Raw genomic sequence first — 17524 nt, forward strand, 5'->3', positions numbered from 1 at the left:
GCTGGTTCGACCGGAATCCTCATGACACAGTCATATCTGAGCTGGGGGTAGTGGGGGATGTTATGGGAGGGAAGACCAGACGGAGTGTGCAAGGACGGTATATGTTCAGGAATCGAGGGCACAACCTACCAAACCGGCGGGAGGGAAGGGGCGCACTCGGCAAGGGCATCAATCAGTAACACACACAGACATGAGACAAGCACTTCATGCACAGGTTTCACTTCCTTTTACGCAGAGACATAGCAACACCAACAATTTAAACAATAACAACAACAACAAGTTAAACAACAGCAACAACAACTGCAACAACAACTTCAACAACAACAACAACTCAAACAACAACAACTCAAACAACAACTTAAGCAGCAACAACAACAACAACTTAAACAACAACAACTTAAACAACAACAACTTAAACAACAACAACTTAAACAACAACAACTTAAACAACAACAACAACAACTCAAACAACAACTTAAACTTAAACAACAACAACAACAACAGCTACAACCTTGCGGAGGCGGTGGTAGAGGGTGGCTGCCCTGAACATTGAGATGTTGAGGATGGGAGCGCTCGCCTCGCCGTCCGAGTAGACCACAACTGTGCCGCGCCCAAAAATGCGCTGGAACACATTGCGACGCAGCGCCAGGTCCTATTTATAGGGCGGGGGAGGAAGGTGTCGTGTTGGGTGGGGAATGCGGGTTAAGGTGTGTGTGTGTTGAGCTGAACTATCTATCACACCCATCATCGCACAGCACCACCACCACCACCACCACCACCACCACCACCTCACGCATCATCAACCACATCGCACGCACGTCACCATCACCAACCACCAACCACCAACCACCTCCATGCTCCCACCTTGACACGGCGCATGTCGATGGTGTCCGAGTGGTTGCGGCAGCAGCCGTGCTCCCAGTCAATGCGCTTGTTCGTGATGCGCCAATATGTCGACGAGCAGCACACGGGCGAAAACAGACACGCGGGCCACGTCGTCCCTGCAACATGCAATGGGGTGTTGCATTGTATTGTGTGTGTGTGTGTGTGTGTGTATTGTGTGTGTATTGTGTGTGTGTATTGTGTGTGTATTGTGTGTGTAAGAACTTGCCGTTGCCGAGCAGGAGCTTCAGCACGTCCCTTCCCCAACCCAATCCCCTCTTCACACCACCTGCACCACAATACACAATCTCTCACCACTCCTGCTGCGTCACATCATGTCACTCACCTTCAAAGAGAATCACTTCGCCGCCAACTTCTGGATCTCCCTTCTTGCGCAGCTCGCGCTCGACCTTCTCATAGTCGACATCTGTATGATGATGATGGCAGTGGTGACAGTTTGGAGTCGTTGCGTGAGCACTCGAAGTTTACGTGCAGCGACACACTTGGCTCGCAAGGTGATATTGAGGAAAGTAAAAGGACAGTACCCTCGAGAGAATACAATGCGTAGCAATTAACACACGCACGTTCTCACAAGCAAACACGCACACACGCACATGCACACACCTCCACGTGGCGGGTTGTCGGCCTGTGGACGGCCGCAGCGTGCGCAGTATCGGCCGGCATCCGCGTGGCCGCAATATTGGCAGTACACCATCTGCACACATGCACACACACACAACCAACAGCAGCAACCACCGCACAGGCGAAGGTGAGCAACACAGCATCTCATTGCTTTGCGCACGTGTTTGTACAAGCGTGTGTATGCTCGCAATTCGTGTGTGTACGTGAGTGTGCATGCCATGCTGCTGGCACCACAGTTTGACCATTGCTGCTTTCACCACTCGGCACACTGGGATCGTGTGTTGTTACCCGTGTGCCCGCTGGTGTCGTTCGTGGTGTGTCTGTGCTGTTGTCGTTGTTGTTGTCGCCTGGTGGAAGCCACCTGCCACTTCCCCTGCGTTTCCCTTGGGAGGAGTGCCGCCTGCTGCGCCGGGGACTCGCCCCACCACTGCCAACCATCCCCTTGAGCTGTGGGGCTGCGCTTGAGGTGCCACAACCGCCTGAGTCTGTTTCCACGCACGCCAACCACGCCCCCCTTGCATGTATCAGCCCCTCTCTCCCGTTGTGCTTTCTTTCTTTCCTCAGCTGCTGTTGTCAACACACACACACACCACGGGCACCGCACTTGTCGCAGCAACCACTCAGCGAAGAAATGTGTGGCCGTGCGCGTTGCCCGCGCAAGCATAGCACAAGCACACAAGCACGCCACGCATGGTGGTTGTTACTCTGACCTCGCACTCACATCACCCGCATCACCACCAGCTCCCACAAACAGCAACGCACCTTCTTGCTTTGCGGCTCTTGCCTTTCCCAGTTCTTTGCAGGGGATGATCGGGCGCGGAAAATAGGCGAATATCATGCGAGAATTATCACGCATGGCGAAACAAAGTCAATTTTGACGTTGCCGAATCCAAAAAATTGAAGGCAGATTTGCCGTGTGTCATCAGCAGATTTGGCAAGTTGTGTGCGCGCACCAGCGTCAAGGACTGTCACCAGAATCGCGTGGTGCACACCCGTGCGACATAGACACTCTGCAGACAACACAACACAACACACATTCAACACACACGACACGCGCGAGACACACAAGAGAGAATTGCTTCATTGTCTTGACGCCTGCCTTTGCCATTTTCACGCATACCGCTTCCGTCTTGAAAAGAACGCTGCTGCAAGTGTGCACGTGGTCAAACGCTGGCATTACAGACAGTTGTTCTCTCTCCCTTCTCCGCGTGTTGTTGGAAGAAGAAACTTTGGCGCACGATGTGGTCGCTTGGTTGCCAGCGCATGTGGCTGGTGGTCGGCGCGCTTGTTGCCGTCGTTGTCACATCCACGCTGCTGGCGCCGTCTGCCGCCGTCACGTACTGGGTCACCCACAAGGGCCGCGTAAAACCCTCCTCGGAATGGCCCTCCAACTTGTAAGAGGGGTGTTAAAGGGTGTGTGTGTGTGTGTGTGTGTGTGTGTGTGTGTGTGTGTGTGTGTGTGTGTGTGTGTGTGTGTGTGTGTGTGTGTGCATGTGTGTGTGTGCCTGGCTGGTTGTGTGTCTGCGTGTGTGTCTGCGTGTGTGTGCACATGTGTGGCTGGCTGGCTGGCTCTGTGTGTGTGTGTGTGTGTGTTGTCACAAGCCAGTCGAATGTGACTCATGCCTCACGCCCATGAACGAATGCTTGCCGCCTTCAAACTCGTACAATGCCTGGTGCAGCCCGACGCGCTGGAACTCCGTGTTGGACATGCTCCATGATCAAGACGTAAGCTGTGCTTGTCCGATTGGCGAGAAGCTGCGTATGGCGCGCTGCGACCATGCATTGTTTTTATTGCCCCCATCCGTTCCAAATCCCCTGTGCGCCTGCTTTCTTCTACCTCGCTGTCACCCACCCAACACACGTCCACTCATGCACACATACACACACTCTCACTCCCTCTGCCTCCCTTTCCTCCTCCCCACTCACAACACCACCACCACCACCACCACCATCATCACCCTGACCACCACGACTTGACAGGTGCAGGATGTTGCTGCCATGGCGCTGCTGACGCACATGACGGGAGCAAAGTCCATCGCCTTTGACGCCCATCCCGCCAATGACTCGAAGCCATCAAAGGAAACCAAAGAAGCGGAGGAGGAGTGTGGACACACCGCGTCCACATGCACATCCACATGCACGTCCACGTCCACGTCCACGCCGTCAACAGAGCAGAGCACCAGTGGTGATGCCGACACAATTGACGTCACGCTCCATTTCCCGCCGCCGCTTGCTGATGATATGGGTCACGGCATCGACGAGAGCGATGGCAGCGGGAGCTGTATTGGTGACGGCTGTGCTGGTGACGACGACGCAACAGCACCTGATGTTGATGTGCGTCGTGAGCAGCAAGAGGTGACGCTGTATGATGGCGGTGTGTGGCTGCTGGAGCAAGCAGAGAACGAGGCTGGTGGTGGTGATGGTCCTGTTGGTGACAGCGGGCTGTATGCCGACGCATATGCACGCGTGCACGCATCTTGGGTTGCGGCAACACACGGCACGTGCGGTGATGGAAATGGTGGCGATGACGATGAAGATGTGGTGTTGGAGCTGCTGCTGCGCGATGAACACATGTGCAGAACAGACGAAGACCCGGCAGTCACCTGTAAGCTCCCTCGTGTGCCCGTGTGTGTGCATGTGTGCGTGGTGTGTGAGCCCGTGTGTCTGTCTGTGTCTGTGTCTGTCTGTGTCTGTGTCTGTCTGTCTGTCTGTGTCTGTCTGTGTCTGCGTACATGTGTGCCTGTGAGTGCAAACGATGCTTGATCAGCAGCAAATACACCTCCCTGCTACCGTGCATCATCATCATCATCATCATCATCACCACCACCACCACCACCACCGTCATGATCGTGTCTCCATTCCCTCCTATTCAGATGCTGTTTCTCCCTCGTCCTCCTCTGCTGTCGCCGTCTGTGGCCCGCCCGTCCACACTGCTGTGTAAGCACGCCTGACACGCTTTGGAGGCTTGTTGTGTGTGTGTGTGTGTGTGTGTGTGTGTGTGTGTGTGTGTGTGTGTGTGTGTGTGTGTGTGTGTGTGTGTGTGTGTGTGTGTGTGTGTGTGTGTGTGTGTGTGTGTGTGTGTGTCTGGCTGTCTGTTGTGTGTGCGTGTGTGTGTATCTGTGTATGTGTGTGTGTGTCATTGGCTGTCTAACGCAACAGCTGCTGTACTCGTTGTAGTCACCCCACGTGTCCCCCTTCCCCGCATGTTCTCACACGTTCGCTCAAACACTGCCTGCTGCCACCACGGCCATCTCCACCAATGACAGCTACGATTATCTGCACGTGATGCAGCCGCTGCTGGCCGACATGAACATGGCTACAGCGCCATCACCACCATCATCACCACCACCATCATCATCGTCATCATCATCATCATCGTCGTCGTCGTCGTTGTCGTCCTTGCGTGCGCCCGTGTTGCCGTCGGAACTGCTGCAAGATGTCGCCAATGACACATATGCACACGTTCTCCTGGACATCAAAGGCACGCGCGCTCTCGCTCCAAACAACAACGAGGTAACCGCCTAAATGGACGATGATGGTGGTGGTGGCAGCTGCTCTGTGTGTGTGTGTGTGTGTGTGTGTGTGTGTGAAACAGGAAGTGCGTGCATGATGTGTACAACTGCATATACTTTGGCACGTCGCAGCAAAGACACAATCATATGTTCTCACATGTCATCACACACACACACACACAATCACCTCCTCCTTCCGCTAATGGCTGTGCAGGACCTGCTCGTGTCGGCTGCGCGGGTGTATGCGTCTGCATCGATGCGTTCGTCTGCGCTGTTATGTCTGCGCGCCGCCCTCAACAACAGCCCGACACACACGCGCGGGCTGCTTGCGCTGGGGAAACTCGCCATGCACCTAGTATGTAGGCGGTGTGTGTGTGTGTGTGTGCGTGTGTGTGTGTGTGTGTGTGTGTGTGTGTGTGTGTGTGTCGTGTGTGTGTGTGTGTGTGTGTGTGTGTGTGTGTGTGTGTGTGCGTGTTTTGCTGCTGTCTCGTTTCCTTCTCACCACACTTCCTCACCGCCACCTCTTGACAAACCCCATCCCTTCTTGCTTCCCCTCACCCCTTGTTCCTGCCAGGGCCACCCGCTTGATGCGGAGCGGCTGTTCCGTCGCGCCATCAAAGTCGGCGGCACCACCCGACCCGCTGCCCACTACTGGCTCGCACGCACCATGCACACCCAGGTTGGCACACGCGAAGGCGTGTGTGTGTGTGTGTGTGTCTGTCTGTCTGTCTGTCTGTCTGTTGTCTGTCTGTCTGTCTGTCTGTCTGTCTGTCTGTCTGTCTGTCTGTCTGTCTGTCTGTCTGTCTGTGTCTGTGTGTGTGTCTGTGTGTGGTTTGATCGTTTGCTTCCACTCGCCCTCACGCTTCCTCGCATTTTCCGACATTCCCTCATGTTGTTCTCCATACACATACATCCCATCCCATCCATCCATCCATCCATCCATCCATGTTTGCATGCACAGGGTCGTTTTACATCCGCGATGGAGAATTACGACGCCGCATTGCGTCATGATCCCACACTGGCCCAGGCCGCCTACCACCGCTCCCTCCTCACGTGCGCGTCTGTGTGTGTGTGTGTGTGTGTGTGTGCGTGTGTGTGTGTGTGTGTGTGTGTGTGTGTGTGCGTGTGTGCGTGTGCGTGTGTGTGTGCCTATGTCTGTGTGTATGTGTGTGTGCCTATGTCTGCGTGTGTTTGTGTGTCTGCCTCTCCATAATGGACTGTGGCCGCTCCCATCGTGTGCGTGCGCCGTCTTCCTTCTTTCCTATCCATCACCATCCCCCCCCCCACGAATCTCACCCTCCTCCGTCACCATCGCGTGCCACCGCCACCAACCACGTGCTCATCTCCACCACCATCTCCACCACCAGCGATGAGATGCGACAGCAGACGGGCCGCCCGCTGCTCATGCAGACACTCGCCATCATCGGTGCGTCAAAGTGCTCGTATGTTCACTTGAGCACGTGCTGTTGGTCGACATGATGTGAAGTGTGTAAACTTGTTTGCGATTCCTCACACCCTCGACTCTGACGCACCGCCCCCCTGCTCATTTTTCTCTCGCTCTATTCACTCGCTAACGCACATCCCCATCCCCACTCCCTGCCACAACCAACAACAACAACAACAACAACAACAACAACAACAACAACAACAACAACAACAACAACAACAACAACAACAACAACAACAACAACAACAACAACAACAACAACTCCGTTTCCGTCTGCACAGGTGTGGCCTCCCTTGGGACGCTCATCATTGTCTACTTTGCCGTGGCACGCCAACCACCATCCCCAGCACGGTCATCACACAGCCACGACGCAAGTTCCAGAACCCATGCAACTGCTACCGCCACTGCTTCCACCACCACATCTGTGACAGGAGCACAGGGTAAGGGAAAGGCACGTGGCAACGGTCAGAGCAGCAAGAAGAACAACCGCCGTCGTGGTGGCAAGTCCGGACGCTCCAGCCTTGCAACACCCGCCGCCACTGCCACCGGTGGTGGTGCTGTTGGTGCTGGCTGCGGTACCAATGCCACTGCCAACACGGCAACAGCGGCTGCGTGACCTGGTGCACGCCCCTCCTCGTCATGATGACCGCGTAAACAACCATGCATGCTCATCCTCGGGCTGGGGACTAATGGAAGCATATTCGACCCAAGTCTTTCTCTTGCTTCCTCCTATTCGTATTCAGCTTTATTTTTGTTTTGTTTCGCTCTTGAGTGTGTCGTCCTGCTTCAGTGTACATGTGTGTGTGTGTGTTGGTTTTGATTCCGTCTTCAAGCAGAGCTGTGCTCCATCGTGCTTGTTGCATGCATGTCTGTTGTCCTGAAGTTTGTACGTTTCAGCTTCATTTATCATGTCACATCACGACACGTCATGTATTTCATGTCCATGCGCGTTTGTGGGCCCACCACTCTCGCGCACGGGCAAACACCGCCCTCTTGTCCAACTTTTGACTGCATGCGTGTGTGTCTGCGCCCTGTGCTACTCACGTGTGCTGGGATGACATGGGTGGAGGCCCTTGTGTGTTGTGGGAACGTGTGGTGTTTGCTGTTGTCTGTGGTGCATGCTTGCTCTGCCCATGTTGTGTGTTTGTGTCGCCCTGGGCAGAGCATGTTTGTGTTTCACATGAGCATCTGTGTAGAATGCGTGTTTCTTTCTCTGTCATCTGTGATGGCTAGCTCGTAGGCTTCGTGCTCACACGAACAACAATACACAGTCTCATCACAGTGCATGGTAACGACTGTGTTTGAAAACGTGCGCCGTTGTAGTTTGTGCTGTGTGTGTGTGTGTGTGTGTGTGTGTGTGTGTGTGTGTGCGTGTGTGTAACGAGTTTGTATGAACACGAGCGACGCTTGTGTTTGTGCTGTGTGTGGCTGTTTGGTTGGTTGATGGATTGATTGATTGTGTTCTGAAGCTCATCAGGAAAGAAGCAACAGAGCAACGTTTCTCTGTTTCTGAATGTGCATATTTATGTTACAATAAGAATCACAACGCAACAACATTGTGGGTGGACCACAAACCCAAGCCCCACCAACAGCATCATCAAAGACACAACGGACAGGAAAGCACACGCACACGTTACACACGCACATACGTTAACACGCACACGCACTTTAACACACATGAACAAACAAAGGCAAACACATACACACACATTTGCTACACTTCGTCATGCTTTGGGTGGCGAGGGACCCACACATGCAAGGGGCCGGCCATCTCCACCTTCCCTTCGGCTGGCAAGTGCGACACGAGCCTTGGGGCAACAATCTCGTGTGTCCCGTGACTCCTCCATGGGATTCGGCGAGTGCGGGTGCCTCGGTGTGCCTTGCGTTCCATTTCGTCGAGGTCTAGGGGCGGGTCTGTGAGTCGACAGGCCACAAAGGTCATCAAGAAGTCTCGCTTCATCTTGACCCTGGCCGAGACTCGAGCAGCGTCCTCGCCAGGCAGCCGCGTCCGAACGGCAGGACCGAAACACTCGGGAAAGGTCCTCTGCACATGTGTTCGTGCTGCCACGCTGTCGGGTTCCACCCCACAAGCACATGCAACCCGCTTGAGCTGGTGCTCCACGAGCCCCTTGGCCTCCTCATAGAGTGTGCGCATCTCATCAAGGAACATCGCCCGCTGACGTGCATCTCGAAAGATGGGCTGTGGCTGCCTTCTCCTTGTTCCAAGGAGCTGATCGCACAGACGACAATACACGTCGGCCACTTGACTTGGAGTCGGCAGCATCTTGAACAGAAGCGAGTCGCCGCCCTCGCTGATATCTTCTGGTGACGTGCCCAGGAGCTTGTGACGTGCCGAGGTGAGGGAGCGCACGTTGTTCCACACGTGGTGAAGTGACTCGTTGAGCGCGGCGGTCGGGTGGATGATCATGTCGGGCGATCCTGGCAACACATAGCTTCCAGACTGCAGTAGCTGGATCGGCAGCTTGGCCGCGTCACTGCGCGCGCTCAGCACATCGTTCTCAAGCCGAAGGTGAGCGCCAGTGCGAGCGGACTGCAAGAAGCGCAGTTGACACGCGCTCTTGTCCTTGCTGAACCAGAAACACACGAGAGATGTGCGCAAAGCGCCGTCGCTGTCGTAAAGGTGCAACGGTTCTGCTGGCTTGCCGCGTTGGCCCTGCTTCAGGACACATCCAACGACAAGCAGCGGCACCTCATCTGCCATAGTAAGACACAGACTGCAAGGACAGGCACGAGAGGGTTGGAACGCTGGACGAAAGGAAACGAAAGAAAGAAAGGTTTGTGGGCTGGGAGGGGTGTGAGGAGTGGGATTGGCTTGCTGGACGTCGCAGACGGAGACTTGGAGACCAAGATGAGAGGTTGAGTTGACGGGAATGAAATACACACTGTTTGTGCCATGGACACAGGAAGATGCAGGGCTGCAAGGCAAGACTGGCAAGAGGAAAGGTCCAAATGCTCTAGAATTGCTGCTGCTTGAAGAGCAGGAAGGACGGCATGAAGAAGAGCACAACAAGACGGCCGGACAACATCCAATGACGAACGTCCACACAATGTGATGTGTCAAGTGGATCGATCTGTCTCTGTCACAGGTGTCTCACGCTGGTTTGGGACAGCCGTTCTCATCGATTCACCTGCATGCTTGGATGGGATGGGACAGCGCATCCCAGCAAGTCAGCATCCTCTCGATTTCGATGTGTCACACGCAGCGACAATTTGTGAACAACTTCGAAGACGTGCCGCGTGTGACACACCTATCTTGGATGGGCGTGACAATCGCATTTCGCGTTTCGCCTGCTGCTGCAGGTGCAGCGTGCGACAGACCTGACACCTTCAAACTCCCCTTGCAGCCTGCCTTCTCTCCGACAGCTGCAGGTACTCCCGTGTATCTTCTATGTTCTGTGACACACTCAACTGCTTTTGTGCTTGCGTGTGCTGCGAGATGACATGGCACATCTTCGCTGACTCATGCAATGTGACATGCCAAACAACAGCGCAAGCTATGTTCTCTTGTTTCGTTTCTTCCTTCTGCTTCGACTGCAGTACTGCTTCGTGTTTGTCCATGCTATTGCGTGACTCTTCTTTCTTCCTCCTCCCCGTATGTGCTTGTGACACCACCAAACTCCCAAACCACCAAACCACAATGGTTTCGTCGCCTGCCTTCGTTTCGTTTTGCCATTTTCCATGTTGTTGTCCCCACAGCCACAACGTCTGCAGCCACCCACCACAGAGATAATTTAACCCAGAAACAAAACAACCCTGACACAAGCACCGGCAGCCCTTCCCATCGCACCTTCGCGACAGCTGCAAACAATGTTCCTGGTTCGGCGATTTGCGAGGAGAAGGAAGAACAACACAAAGAGCAAGAAGGACAAACCAAGGAAGAGCAAGAAGGACAACACGAAGAGCAAGAACAAGCAGAGGAGGACGACGACACATGGGAGGGCTGTGCCGGGGGCACGATGCACCGCAGCTATTGACTTTGGCACAACCAACAGCGGAGCCGCGTACAAGCTCGCACAGGCAAGCGACAACGACGTCACGGCGCTGCAGTTTCCTGGTGAAAGCAACATCAAAGTGCCGACGAGCGTTGTTGTTGAGCGACAGGCGCCGCACAACGCTGTTGGGTTTGGGCCTTCAGCGACAAGCCGATATGAGGAAGGGCTGCACGCAATCTTCCACCGCTTCAAGATGCAGCTGTACAAGAACTCCCGCGCCAAGACGCTGAAGGCGGACGTGGGCGACCTGGAGCTGCCGACGGACTTGGTGATTGCACGCTGCCTGGGGCTGCTCAAGGACATGGTGCTGCAGCAGATCAAGGACCGCAACGCACTCAACGTGAGCGCGTATGAGGTGCAGTGGGTGCTGACGGTGCCTGCCATCTGGGAGGAGTCGTCCAAGGCGCTGATGCGGCGTGCGGCATTCAAGGCCGGGCTGATTGACACGGAGACCTCTGACCGGCTGCTGCTTGCGCTTGAGCCGGAGTGTGCTGCGCTGGACTGCCACGAGACGCTTGCTGCGGACCTGCTGAAGCGGGGGACGCGGTATGTGGTGGTGGACTGTGGCGGGGGCACGGTGGACACGGCCGCGTTTGAGGCGATGCAGCCGAAGCCGAACGTGCGGCTTGAGGCGGCACTGCCACCGCGCGGCGGCAACTGGGGCTCCACCCGCATTGACGAGAAGTTTCTGGAGTTCCTGCGCGAGCTGCTGGACAACCCGCCGTGCCTGCGCGCAAACACGTTTGCGGTGTTTGACATGCTGACGAGCGTGTGGGAGGACCGCAAGGTGAACTTTGACGTGTCACGGCTGAGCGACCCCGACGCCAGGCTGCGCATCAACCTCAACCCTGTGCTTCAAGAGATGGACAGGCCACCCAAGCTGGTCGATGCCGTGGCCCGGTACAACAGGAAGCACCCAGGCGCGAACCTCAAGTGCTTTGGTGCTGCAAGCCTGAAGCTGACCGCTGCGCACATGAAGACGTTCTACGACGAGGTGCTGAATGACATCAAGACGCACGTGCGTGAGCTGCTGCGCGACATGGGGCGGACGGACTATGTTGTGCTTGTTGGCGGGTTTGGGGGTAGCAGCTTTGTGCGAGATGCTGTGCGGGAGGCTGCATCGGAATCGGGTGTGCAGGTGCTGATCCCACCCCGGCCGTGGGCCTCCATCGTCATGGGCGCTGTCAGGTTTGGTCAGTGCGGGGGCGTTACCATCGCTGCAAGGCGGTCCGCCCTCACGTACGGCATTGGCAGCAGCGTTGCGGAATCTGTGTTCAAGCGTGACCACCCAGATGTTGATGCCGGCCGTCGCGTGCGCCACAATGCCCAGAAGAAGATGAATGTTGTGTCCAACGTGTTTACGCCGTTTGTGCGCGCCAATGACAAGGTTCCTGTTGACCATGAGGTGCGGCAGTGTTTCCACCCGATGTACCTTGAGCAGCGGCGTGCGACTGTGCCCATCCTCTCGAGCCATCGCCGTGACGTCGTTTTCTCCGATGACAAGTCGCATGTGCGGGAGGAGTGTCGCGTGCCGTTTCCCGTTGAGGCGTTGGGCTGGCGCAACACGCCGTTGGAAGTGCGAATGAAGTTTGGACAGACAGAGGTTATGGTGTTCCTCAAGTCCAGCATGACTGGCGAGGAGAAGCGTGTGCCAGTGACGTTTACTTCATCCGCGTGACATTTATGTATGTGTGTGTGAGGGGGTGGGGATATGGCTGATTATACTCGTGTGCATGTCTGAATGTGTGTGTGTGTGTGTGTGTGTGTGTGTGTGTGTGTGTGTGTGTGTGTGTGCATGACAACCATCTATGCGGTGTAGCTTTGTTATTGCAGAGGTCAATTGGGCAAGTAAATGAACGTAAATCACAGCCAGCATTGAAAGTTGAAGTTGAAACACACACACACACACACACACACACACACACACACACACACACACACACACACACACACACACACAAACACACACAACGCACACCACATACACACACATGCAACCCGCGCATGCGCAAACATTCGTTCATTCATTCTGTTTCTTGTAGAAGCTTCACATCGCGCAGCTCTTGAAATGTTGGCCTGGAGGACGGATTCCAGTGCATGCAGGCAGCCGACAGCCGCCGAAACCATCCGGGTGCGCTGCAGCCCTCTGCCAAAATGGATGGCACGCACGATTCATTGACATACCAGGTTGCACACGACATGGAAATGTGACTGCATGTGAGCGTTCAAGTTTGTAGTTTGCACAACACCGCGCACACAGCCATGAACATACAGGCACACACACATTCAAGCACACACACGCACACATTCAAGCACACACACACACACACACACACACACACACACACACACACACACACACATCAGCACACACACACACACACACACACACACACACACACACAGAGCGCGTACCTGTGTACTGGAGGCGTTTGCCGTCCTGGAGAAGAGCGTGGAGGGTGTGCAGTAGAGGCCCGCGGAAGCCGTTGGGTCGCTCCTGTGCAATGAGGTCTGGGTCACACTGTGTTGCCACCTCCCACATGAGGACGCCAAAGCTGAACACATCCGCCTGCGCGTCGTACGTCTCGCCTCCCAGCACCTCCGGCGCCATGTACATTGGCGTGCCCACACCCGCCGTGAGTGAGAGGTGCATGGATTCCGATCCAACGCCCTGCAAGTACTGCATGTCAAACGCCGTGTCAGCGGTGTGCAATGGCGACATGGCTGTTGCACGCGCGTCCGTGTCGGCTCGTGTCAGACACTGGCGGATAGATCCAAAGTCGGTGATCTTCGCGCGCAGTGTGCTTGACACCAGGACATTCCCGCTTTTGATGTCCCTGAATCAAACACCAGTGTGGGATTGATGAGGGTGAGTTTATGTCAGTCAGGGTGTGCAACTTAAAAGGGCTCAGCAAGAGTCAACTACGTTGTAAGGGCAAGCCTTCAAGATGCAGCCAAGAAATCACACTCTCCAAGCACACACACATGTGCATCCGCACGCACACACACACACACACACAGACACACACACACACACACAGACACACACACACACAGACAAACACAGACAAACACACACACGCGCTTGCACACACCTGTGCACGTGTCCAAGGGAGTGGATGAATGCAATGCCGGCGGCCACATCACGAAGAAGACGCAGCTTGAGGTCCCACACTGTCAGCAGGTCGGCAATGGAGGCGCGCTGGGCCTGAAGACCGGTGGTGACAAGCAGCATGTCTTCGCTGGCGTCCACCACGCCCATGTCTGGTTCATGTGAGGCCGATGCTTGTTCCTGCCGCTGCTGTTGCTGCTGCTGTTCGGCCTGCACCTGGAGGAGGACAACACCAAGATCGCCAGCGAGGAGGTTGCGCAGAGAGCCGAGCGGCACATACTCAAGCACAATGAAGGGGCTGCCGTGCGGGTTGGTGCCAGCACCGAAGAAACGAACCACGTTCGGGTGGCGCGTGCGTTGGAGGAACTCCACCTCCTTTTCAAACTCGAAGCGGGTGGTCTCGTCAAACTCAAGCGCCTGATGCTGCAGCACCTTGACGGCGACAGTGAGGGTGTCCCACTTTGCCATGAAGACGGTGCCAAACGCGCCCGCAGCGACACGCTTCACCAGCTGCAATTCGTCAAACTCCACTTCCCACACCTTCTTCAGGGCAAGCACTTCCTGCTCGCGCTCGTCAATGAGCAGCTGCTTCACGTCGTTGTCGTGCTGCAGGAGCACCTGGTACCGCAGCGTCCTGCGCACGCGCCAGACAATGAGGAGCACGACGAGGACAAAGAGGATGGATCCGCCGGCACTGAGGGCTGCAATGCGGATGAGGGCACGGTCGTCCACCACGCACACACCACCGCGAGGCCGGAACCCGCGTGCACACTGACACTTGAGGAAGAAGCCGGGCTTGATGTTGAAGTCATCCACATTCATGCTTTCGCCATCAAATGGCCGCACGTCCTCCGTTGTAAGACGAACGTTGCATTGAATGGGCAGATCTTCCAAGATGAGAAGCGGGATGGTTTTGCGCGAGGGAAAGTCGAACACCAGGTCGATGGGACGCAAGTTGTCCTGCTCGGTGAGCAATGTCACGCGCGAGGCAGCTCCTGACAGCAAGTTGTACGTGTTCAAAGCCCTATTTCCTGATAGGTCAATGACGTCGATGAGGTTTAGGCAGTGTTGAAGCAAGCCTCCAACACGGGCAGCAGTAAGCTGCTTGATGTCGAGACCGAGGTCACGTGCAAACACCATGCGTTGGCCCCAAATCGTACAAAACGCGCTGGAAGGAATGATGCGCGTCTTGCTAATGTCCAGGATGTCCACGACAGATGCATGTAGGGTGGTGAGCTCTGTACAACCGGACACATTCAGCTGCGCAACATCGTCAAACACCGTGACGGATGTGACGTGCGTGTTGTCTTGGAGAAACACCAGCTCGTAGTCCTTGCGTTCGCATGTGGTAATGTTGGTGTAGGCGGTGTGCACAAGACCAAACTCGCGCACGTTTGCCCCAAGGATGTTGCACAGCGCCTGCAAGGGAACGGAGCTCTCGTGCATGCCCGGCCAGCCCAACACAAGGCGCCTTAGAGACATCTTCGCCTCTTTCAAAGCAGGTACGACCTCTGGGCTCAGCTCGACGTTCTCCAAGCTTAGCGTGTCAAGCGTTGTAAGGTTCGTGTTGAGGGCCTCTTCTTCATGCAGGAGTGCGCGCGAAGTTCCTGGATGCTCGTCCTGAGACAGCGCATCCAGCTCGAGCACAGACATGCTGGGGTTGCTCAGAAACGGCGCAAGATCAATATCTTTGATGGTGTGGCCGTTCATGAGAAGTCCGCGCAGGCTGGGAAAATGGCTCATGTCTGGCTGCTGGGTGAGCTTGTTGAAGCTCAGGTCAACGTCACTCAGGTGCGGAAGTTTGTGGTTGAACTCCTTGAGCTCGTTGTGGGCGATGGAAAGCGCAACAATTGGCACGTTGCGGAACAGGCCTGGCGGGAGCGAGTGCAGTTTGTTGCGCGTGAGCACGAGAAAATTCAAGCCAGTGTTGTTCTGGAAAATACGCTCAGGTAGAGTCGTGAGCAGGTTGTTGCTTAGGTGGAGATGTTGAAGTGAAGGGCAGTGCTGGAACAGGGCCTCGTCGATTGTTTTGATGCGGTTATCGTCGAGAAAGAGACGGAAGAGCGCAGGATGGTTTTGGAAAAGAGTGGCGGGCAGACTGGTGAGGTCGTTGTTTGTGAAGACGACTTCCGTGAGCTGGTTCGCGTTTAGAAACAGGTCGCTGTCGAGGACGCTTAGCTGCGCGTTGCGAATCCGCACGAGCTTCAGCCGGCGTGTGTTGTGAAAAACGCGAGGCGGCAGTTTTTGGATGCGCGTGTCTGTGAGCTGAAGCTCTTCCAGGAGCGTGAGGGTATCAAAGACGCCATTTGGCAAGTCCTCGATCGGGTTGTAGCTGAGATCGAGGTGGGTGAGAGCCGTGAGCCTGTCAAATAAGCCGTCAGGTATCTCGATGTCGTTGGAAGCGAGGCTCAGCACACGCAGACTCAACAGGTTGTCGAATGCATCCTGAGTGATGTGGCGAATGATGTTGTTGTCCAGCTTGAGTGTGACGAGCGAGGAAGGCAAGGCGGTTTGCAGCGAACCCCCCACGCTTGTGAGGAGGTTGTGAGAGACGTGAAGATCTTGCAGGGCCGTGAAACCTTGCAGCGCGTGGCTTGGCAAGGCGATGAAGTGGCTGTGCGAGATGTTTAGGAAACGAAGGGTGTCTGCAAAGGCTGGTGGGTCATTGGCAGCGCAGTGGGTCGAGGGGGGTCCCGAGAAGGCGAAGATGCGGCTGTGGCTGAGATCGAGGCGACGCAAGGATTCAAATGCGTTGTATGTCTGCAGGCATTCGCTGCGGCGCGTGTCGTCCTTAATGTGGAGCGAGGGCACGTGCGCCCACGACCCGTGCTCAAGCACCCACGCAAGCCCACGCTTGTTGCTGTGAGGGTTCCCCAGAAACACGACATGCTGTATGTTGGGGCTGGAAGTGAGGGCCGCGAGCGCTCCTGCTGCCGCTTCTTCTTCCTTGGCTGTTGACGGCACGTCGTCCTTTTTGAATTGAGAGAAATCCAGTTGTAGCGTGACGTTGGCTGACTTCTGCGCGACATTGTCACAGTCCCCCAGCAGCACTTCCGTCACCGTGCAAGACACGACCGTTGGCGGCACTCCGGTCCGCAGCAGCGCGTTGGAGGCAGAGGCGCGGCGCCTTCGCTTTGACCTTGGCGGTGTCGCTGAAATCTCTGTGTGGGATGTGGGGGTCTGTGGTGGTGTTGTTTGGGTAAGTTGGGGGGAGAGGTTGTGTGGTGGTGATGGTGGCGAAGCGATGGAAGTCGTTGAGCGTGAGCATACGTGTGTGCGTGTGTGTATGTGCGTGTGTGCGTATGTGTGTGTGCGTATGTATGCGTGTGAGTGAGTGTGTGCGTATGTGTGTGTGCGTATGTATGCGTGTGAGTGAGTGTGTGTGTGTGTGAGTGTGTGTTTGGGATTGGAAGAGGGCGGGCGAAATACGCAACGTGGGTGGTTTCTTTGTCAGGTTACATTACCACACTGAGTGTGGCGAGGGCATCACTTTCTTACATTTTGGTGTCTGTTGTTATGAATCTCGGGCCTGTTGTTGGGTGACGGTGGTCCTGACGGCTCCGTTTGTGCGCACGTCGTGTCATAGAGGTGCTGGAGGGCCAGCAGATCCATGGCGTCGAGTTGGACTGTGACCGAAGCTGGTGAAACAAACGCCGCGCGTGAAACGCGTTCAGCAGTCTGAGAAGAGCGATAAGACGTGGTCCGCAGCGGTGGCACACCTGAGTGTGTGTTGTTGCCTTGCCCAAGGCGAACCTGATTTAACGTGCGCCAGTTGTTGTTGCTGGTGTTGTTGTTGTTGTTGTTGTTGTTGTTGTTGTTGTTGTTGTTGTTGTTGTTGTTGTTGTTGTTGTTGTTGTTGTTGTTGTTGTTGTTGTGGTGGTGGTGGTGGTGGTTGTTGTTGTTGTTGTTGTTGTTG

The 17524-nt window shown here is 55.4% G+C and overlaps 5 protein-coding genes across 5 annotated transcripts; 2 read left to right on the forward strand and 3 right to left on the reverse strand.

Moving 5' to 3' along the window:
* Positions 1-481: 481 nt before the first annotated feature.
* PTSG_10890 (uncharacterized protein) lies at positions 482-2325 on the reverse strand (the record flags this gene model as incomplete). The annotated part of the gene is made up of 5 exons (XM_004988216.1): positions 1813-2325; positions 1507-1597; positions 1229-1309; positions 865-1001; positions 482-652 (listed from the first exon to the last, which is right to left on the reverse strand). Exons 1-5 carry the CDS (start codon positions 1960-1962, stop codon positions 482-484), a joined length of 630 nt encoding a protein of 209 aa, XP_004988273.1. The 5' UTR covers positions 1963-2325.
* Positions 2326-2363: 38 nt separating this feature from the next.
* PTSG_10891 (uncharacterized protein) lies at positions 2364-7764 on the forward strand. Its single transcript, XM_004988217.1, has 10 exons — positions 2364-2918; positions 3204-3249; positions 3505-4129; positions 4398-4461; positions 4791-5037; positions 5251-5391; positions 5611-5715; positions 5998-6089; positions 6404-6462; positions 6765-7764. Exons 1-10 carry the CDS (start codon positions 2764-2766, stop codon positions 7097-7099), a joined length of 1869 nt encoding a protein of 622 aa, XP_004988274.1. The 5' UTR covers positions 2364-2763; the 3' UTR covers positions 7100-7764.
* A 433-nt stretch (positions 7765-8197) lies between these two features.
* On the reverse strand, positions 8198-9205 carry PTSG_10892 (uncharacterized protein; the record flags this gene model as incomplete). Its single annotated transcript, XM_004988218.1, has 1 exon — positions 8198-9205. One exon carries the CDS (start codon positions 9203-9205, stop codon positions 8198-8200), a length of 1008 nt encoding a protein of 335 aa, XP_004988275.1.
* Positions 9206-10311: 1106 nt separating this feature from the next.
* PTSG_10893 (uncharacterized protein) lies at positions 10312-12348 on the forward strand (the record flags this gene model as incomplete). The annotated part of the gene is made up of 2 exons (XM_004988219.1): positions 10312-12170; positions 12330-12348. 2 exons carry the CDS (start codon positions 10312-10314, stop codon positions 12346-12348), a joined length of 1878 nt encoding a protein of 625 aa, XP_004988276.1.
* Positions 12349-12408: 60 nt separating this feature from the next.
* On the reverse strand, positions 12409-17417 carry PTSG_10894 (serine/threonine protein kinase). The gene is made up of 4 exons (XM_004988220.1): positions 17107-17417; positions 13592-16788; positions 12912-13333; positions 12409-12642 (listed from the first exon to the last, which is right to left on the reverse strand). Exons 1-4 carry the CDS (start codon positions 17218-17220, stop codon positions 12521-12523), a joined length of 3855 nt encoding a protein of 1284 aa, XP_004988277.1. The 5' UTR covers positions 17221-17417; the 3' UTR covers positions 12409-12520.
* Between the last annotated feature and the right edge of the window lie 107 nt (positions 17418-17524).

The sequence above is a fragment of the Salpingoeca rosetta genome (assembly GCF_000188695.1).
Source record: "Salpingoeca rosetta unplaced genomic scaffold supercont1.37, whole genome shotgun sequence".
NCBI lineage: Eukaryota > Choanoflagellata > Craspedida > Salpingoecidae > Salpingoeca > Salpingoeca rosetta.

Excerpts from the sequence above, each read along its gene's own strand:
- PTSG_10894 (XM_004988220.1), bottom strand. The coding sequence starts at position 17,220 with ATGGATCTGCTGGCCCTCCAGCACCTCTATGACACGACGTGCGCACAA. Across the intron at positions 13,334-13,591 it reads TCCCTTGGACACGTGCACAG|GGACATCAAAAGCGGGAATG; the intron begins GTGTGTGCAAGC and ends TGTTTGATTCAG. Across the intron at positions 12,643-12,911 it reads CAAACGCCTCCAGTACACAG|AGGGCTGCAGCGCACCCGGA; the intron begins GTACGCGCTCTG and ends CCATTTTGGCAG.
- PTSG_10891 (XM_004988217.1), top strand. The coding sequence starts at position 2,764 with ATGTGGTCGCTTGGTTGCCAGCGCATGTGGCTGGTGGTCGGCGCGCTT. Across the intron at positions 4,130-4,397 it reads CGAAGACCCGGCAGTCACCT|ATGCTGTTTCTCCCTCGTCC; the intron begins GTAAGCTCCCTC and ends CCTCCTATTCAG. Across the intron at positions 5,392-5,610 it reads GGAAACTCGCCATGCACCTA|GGCCACCCGCTTGATGCGGA; the intron begins GTATGTAGGCGG and ends TGTTCCTGCCAG.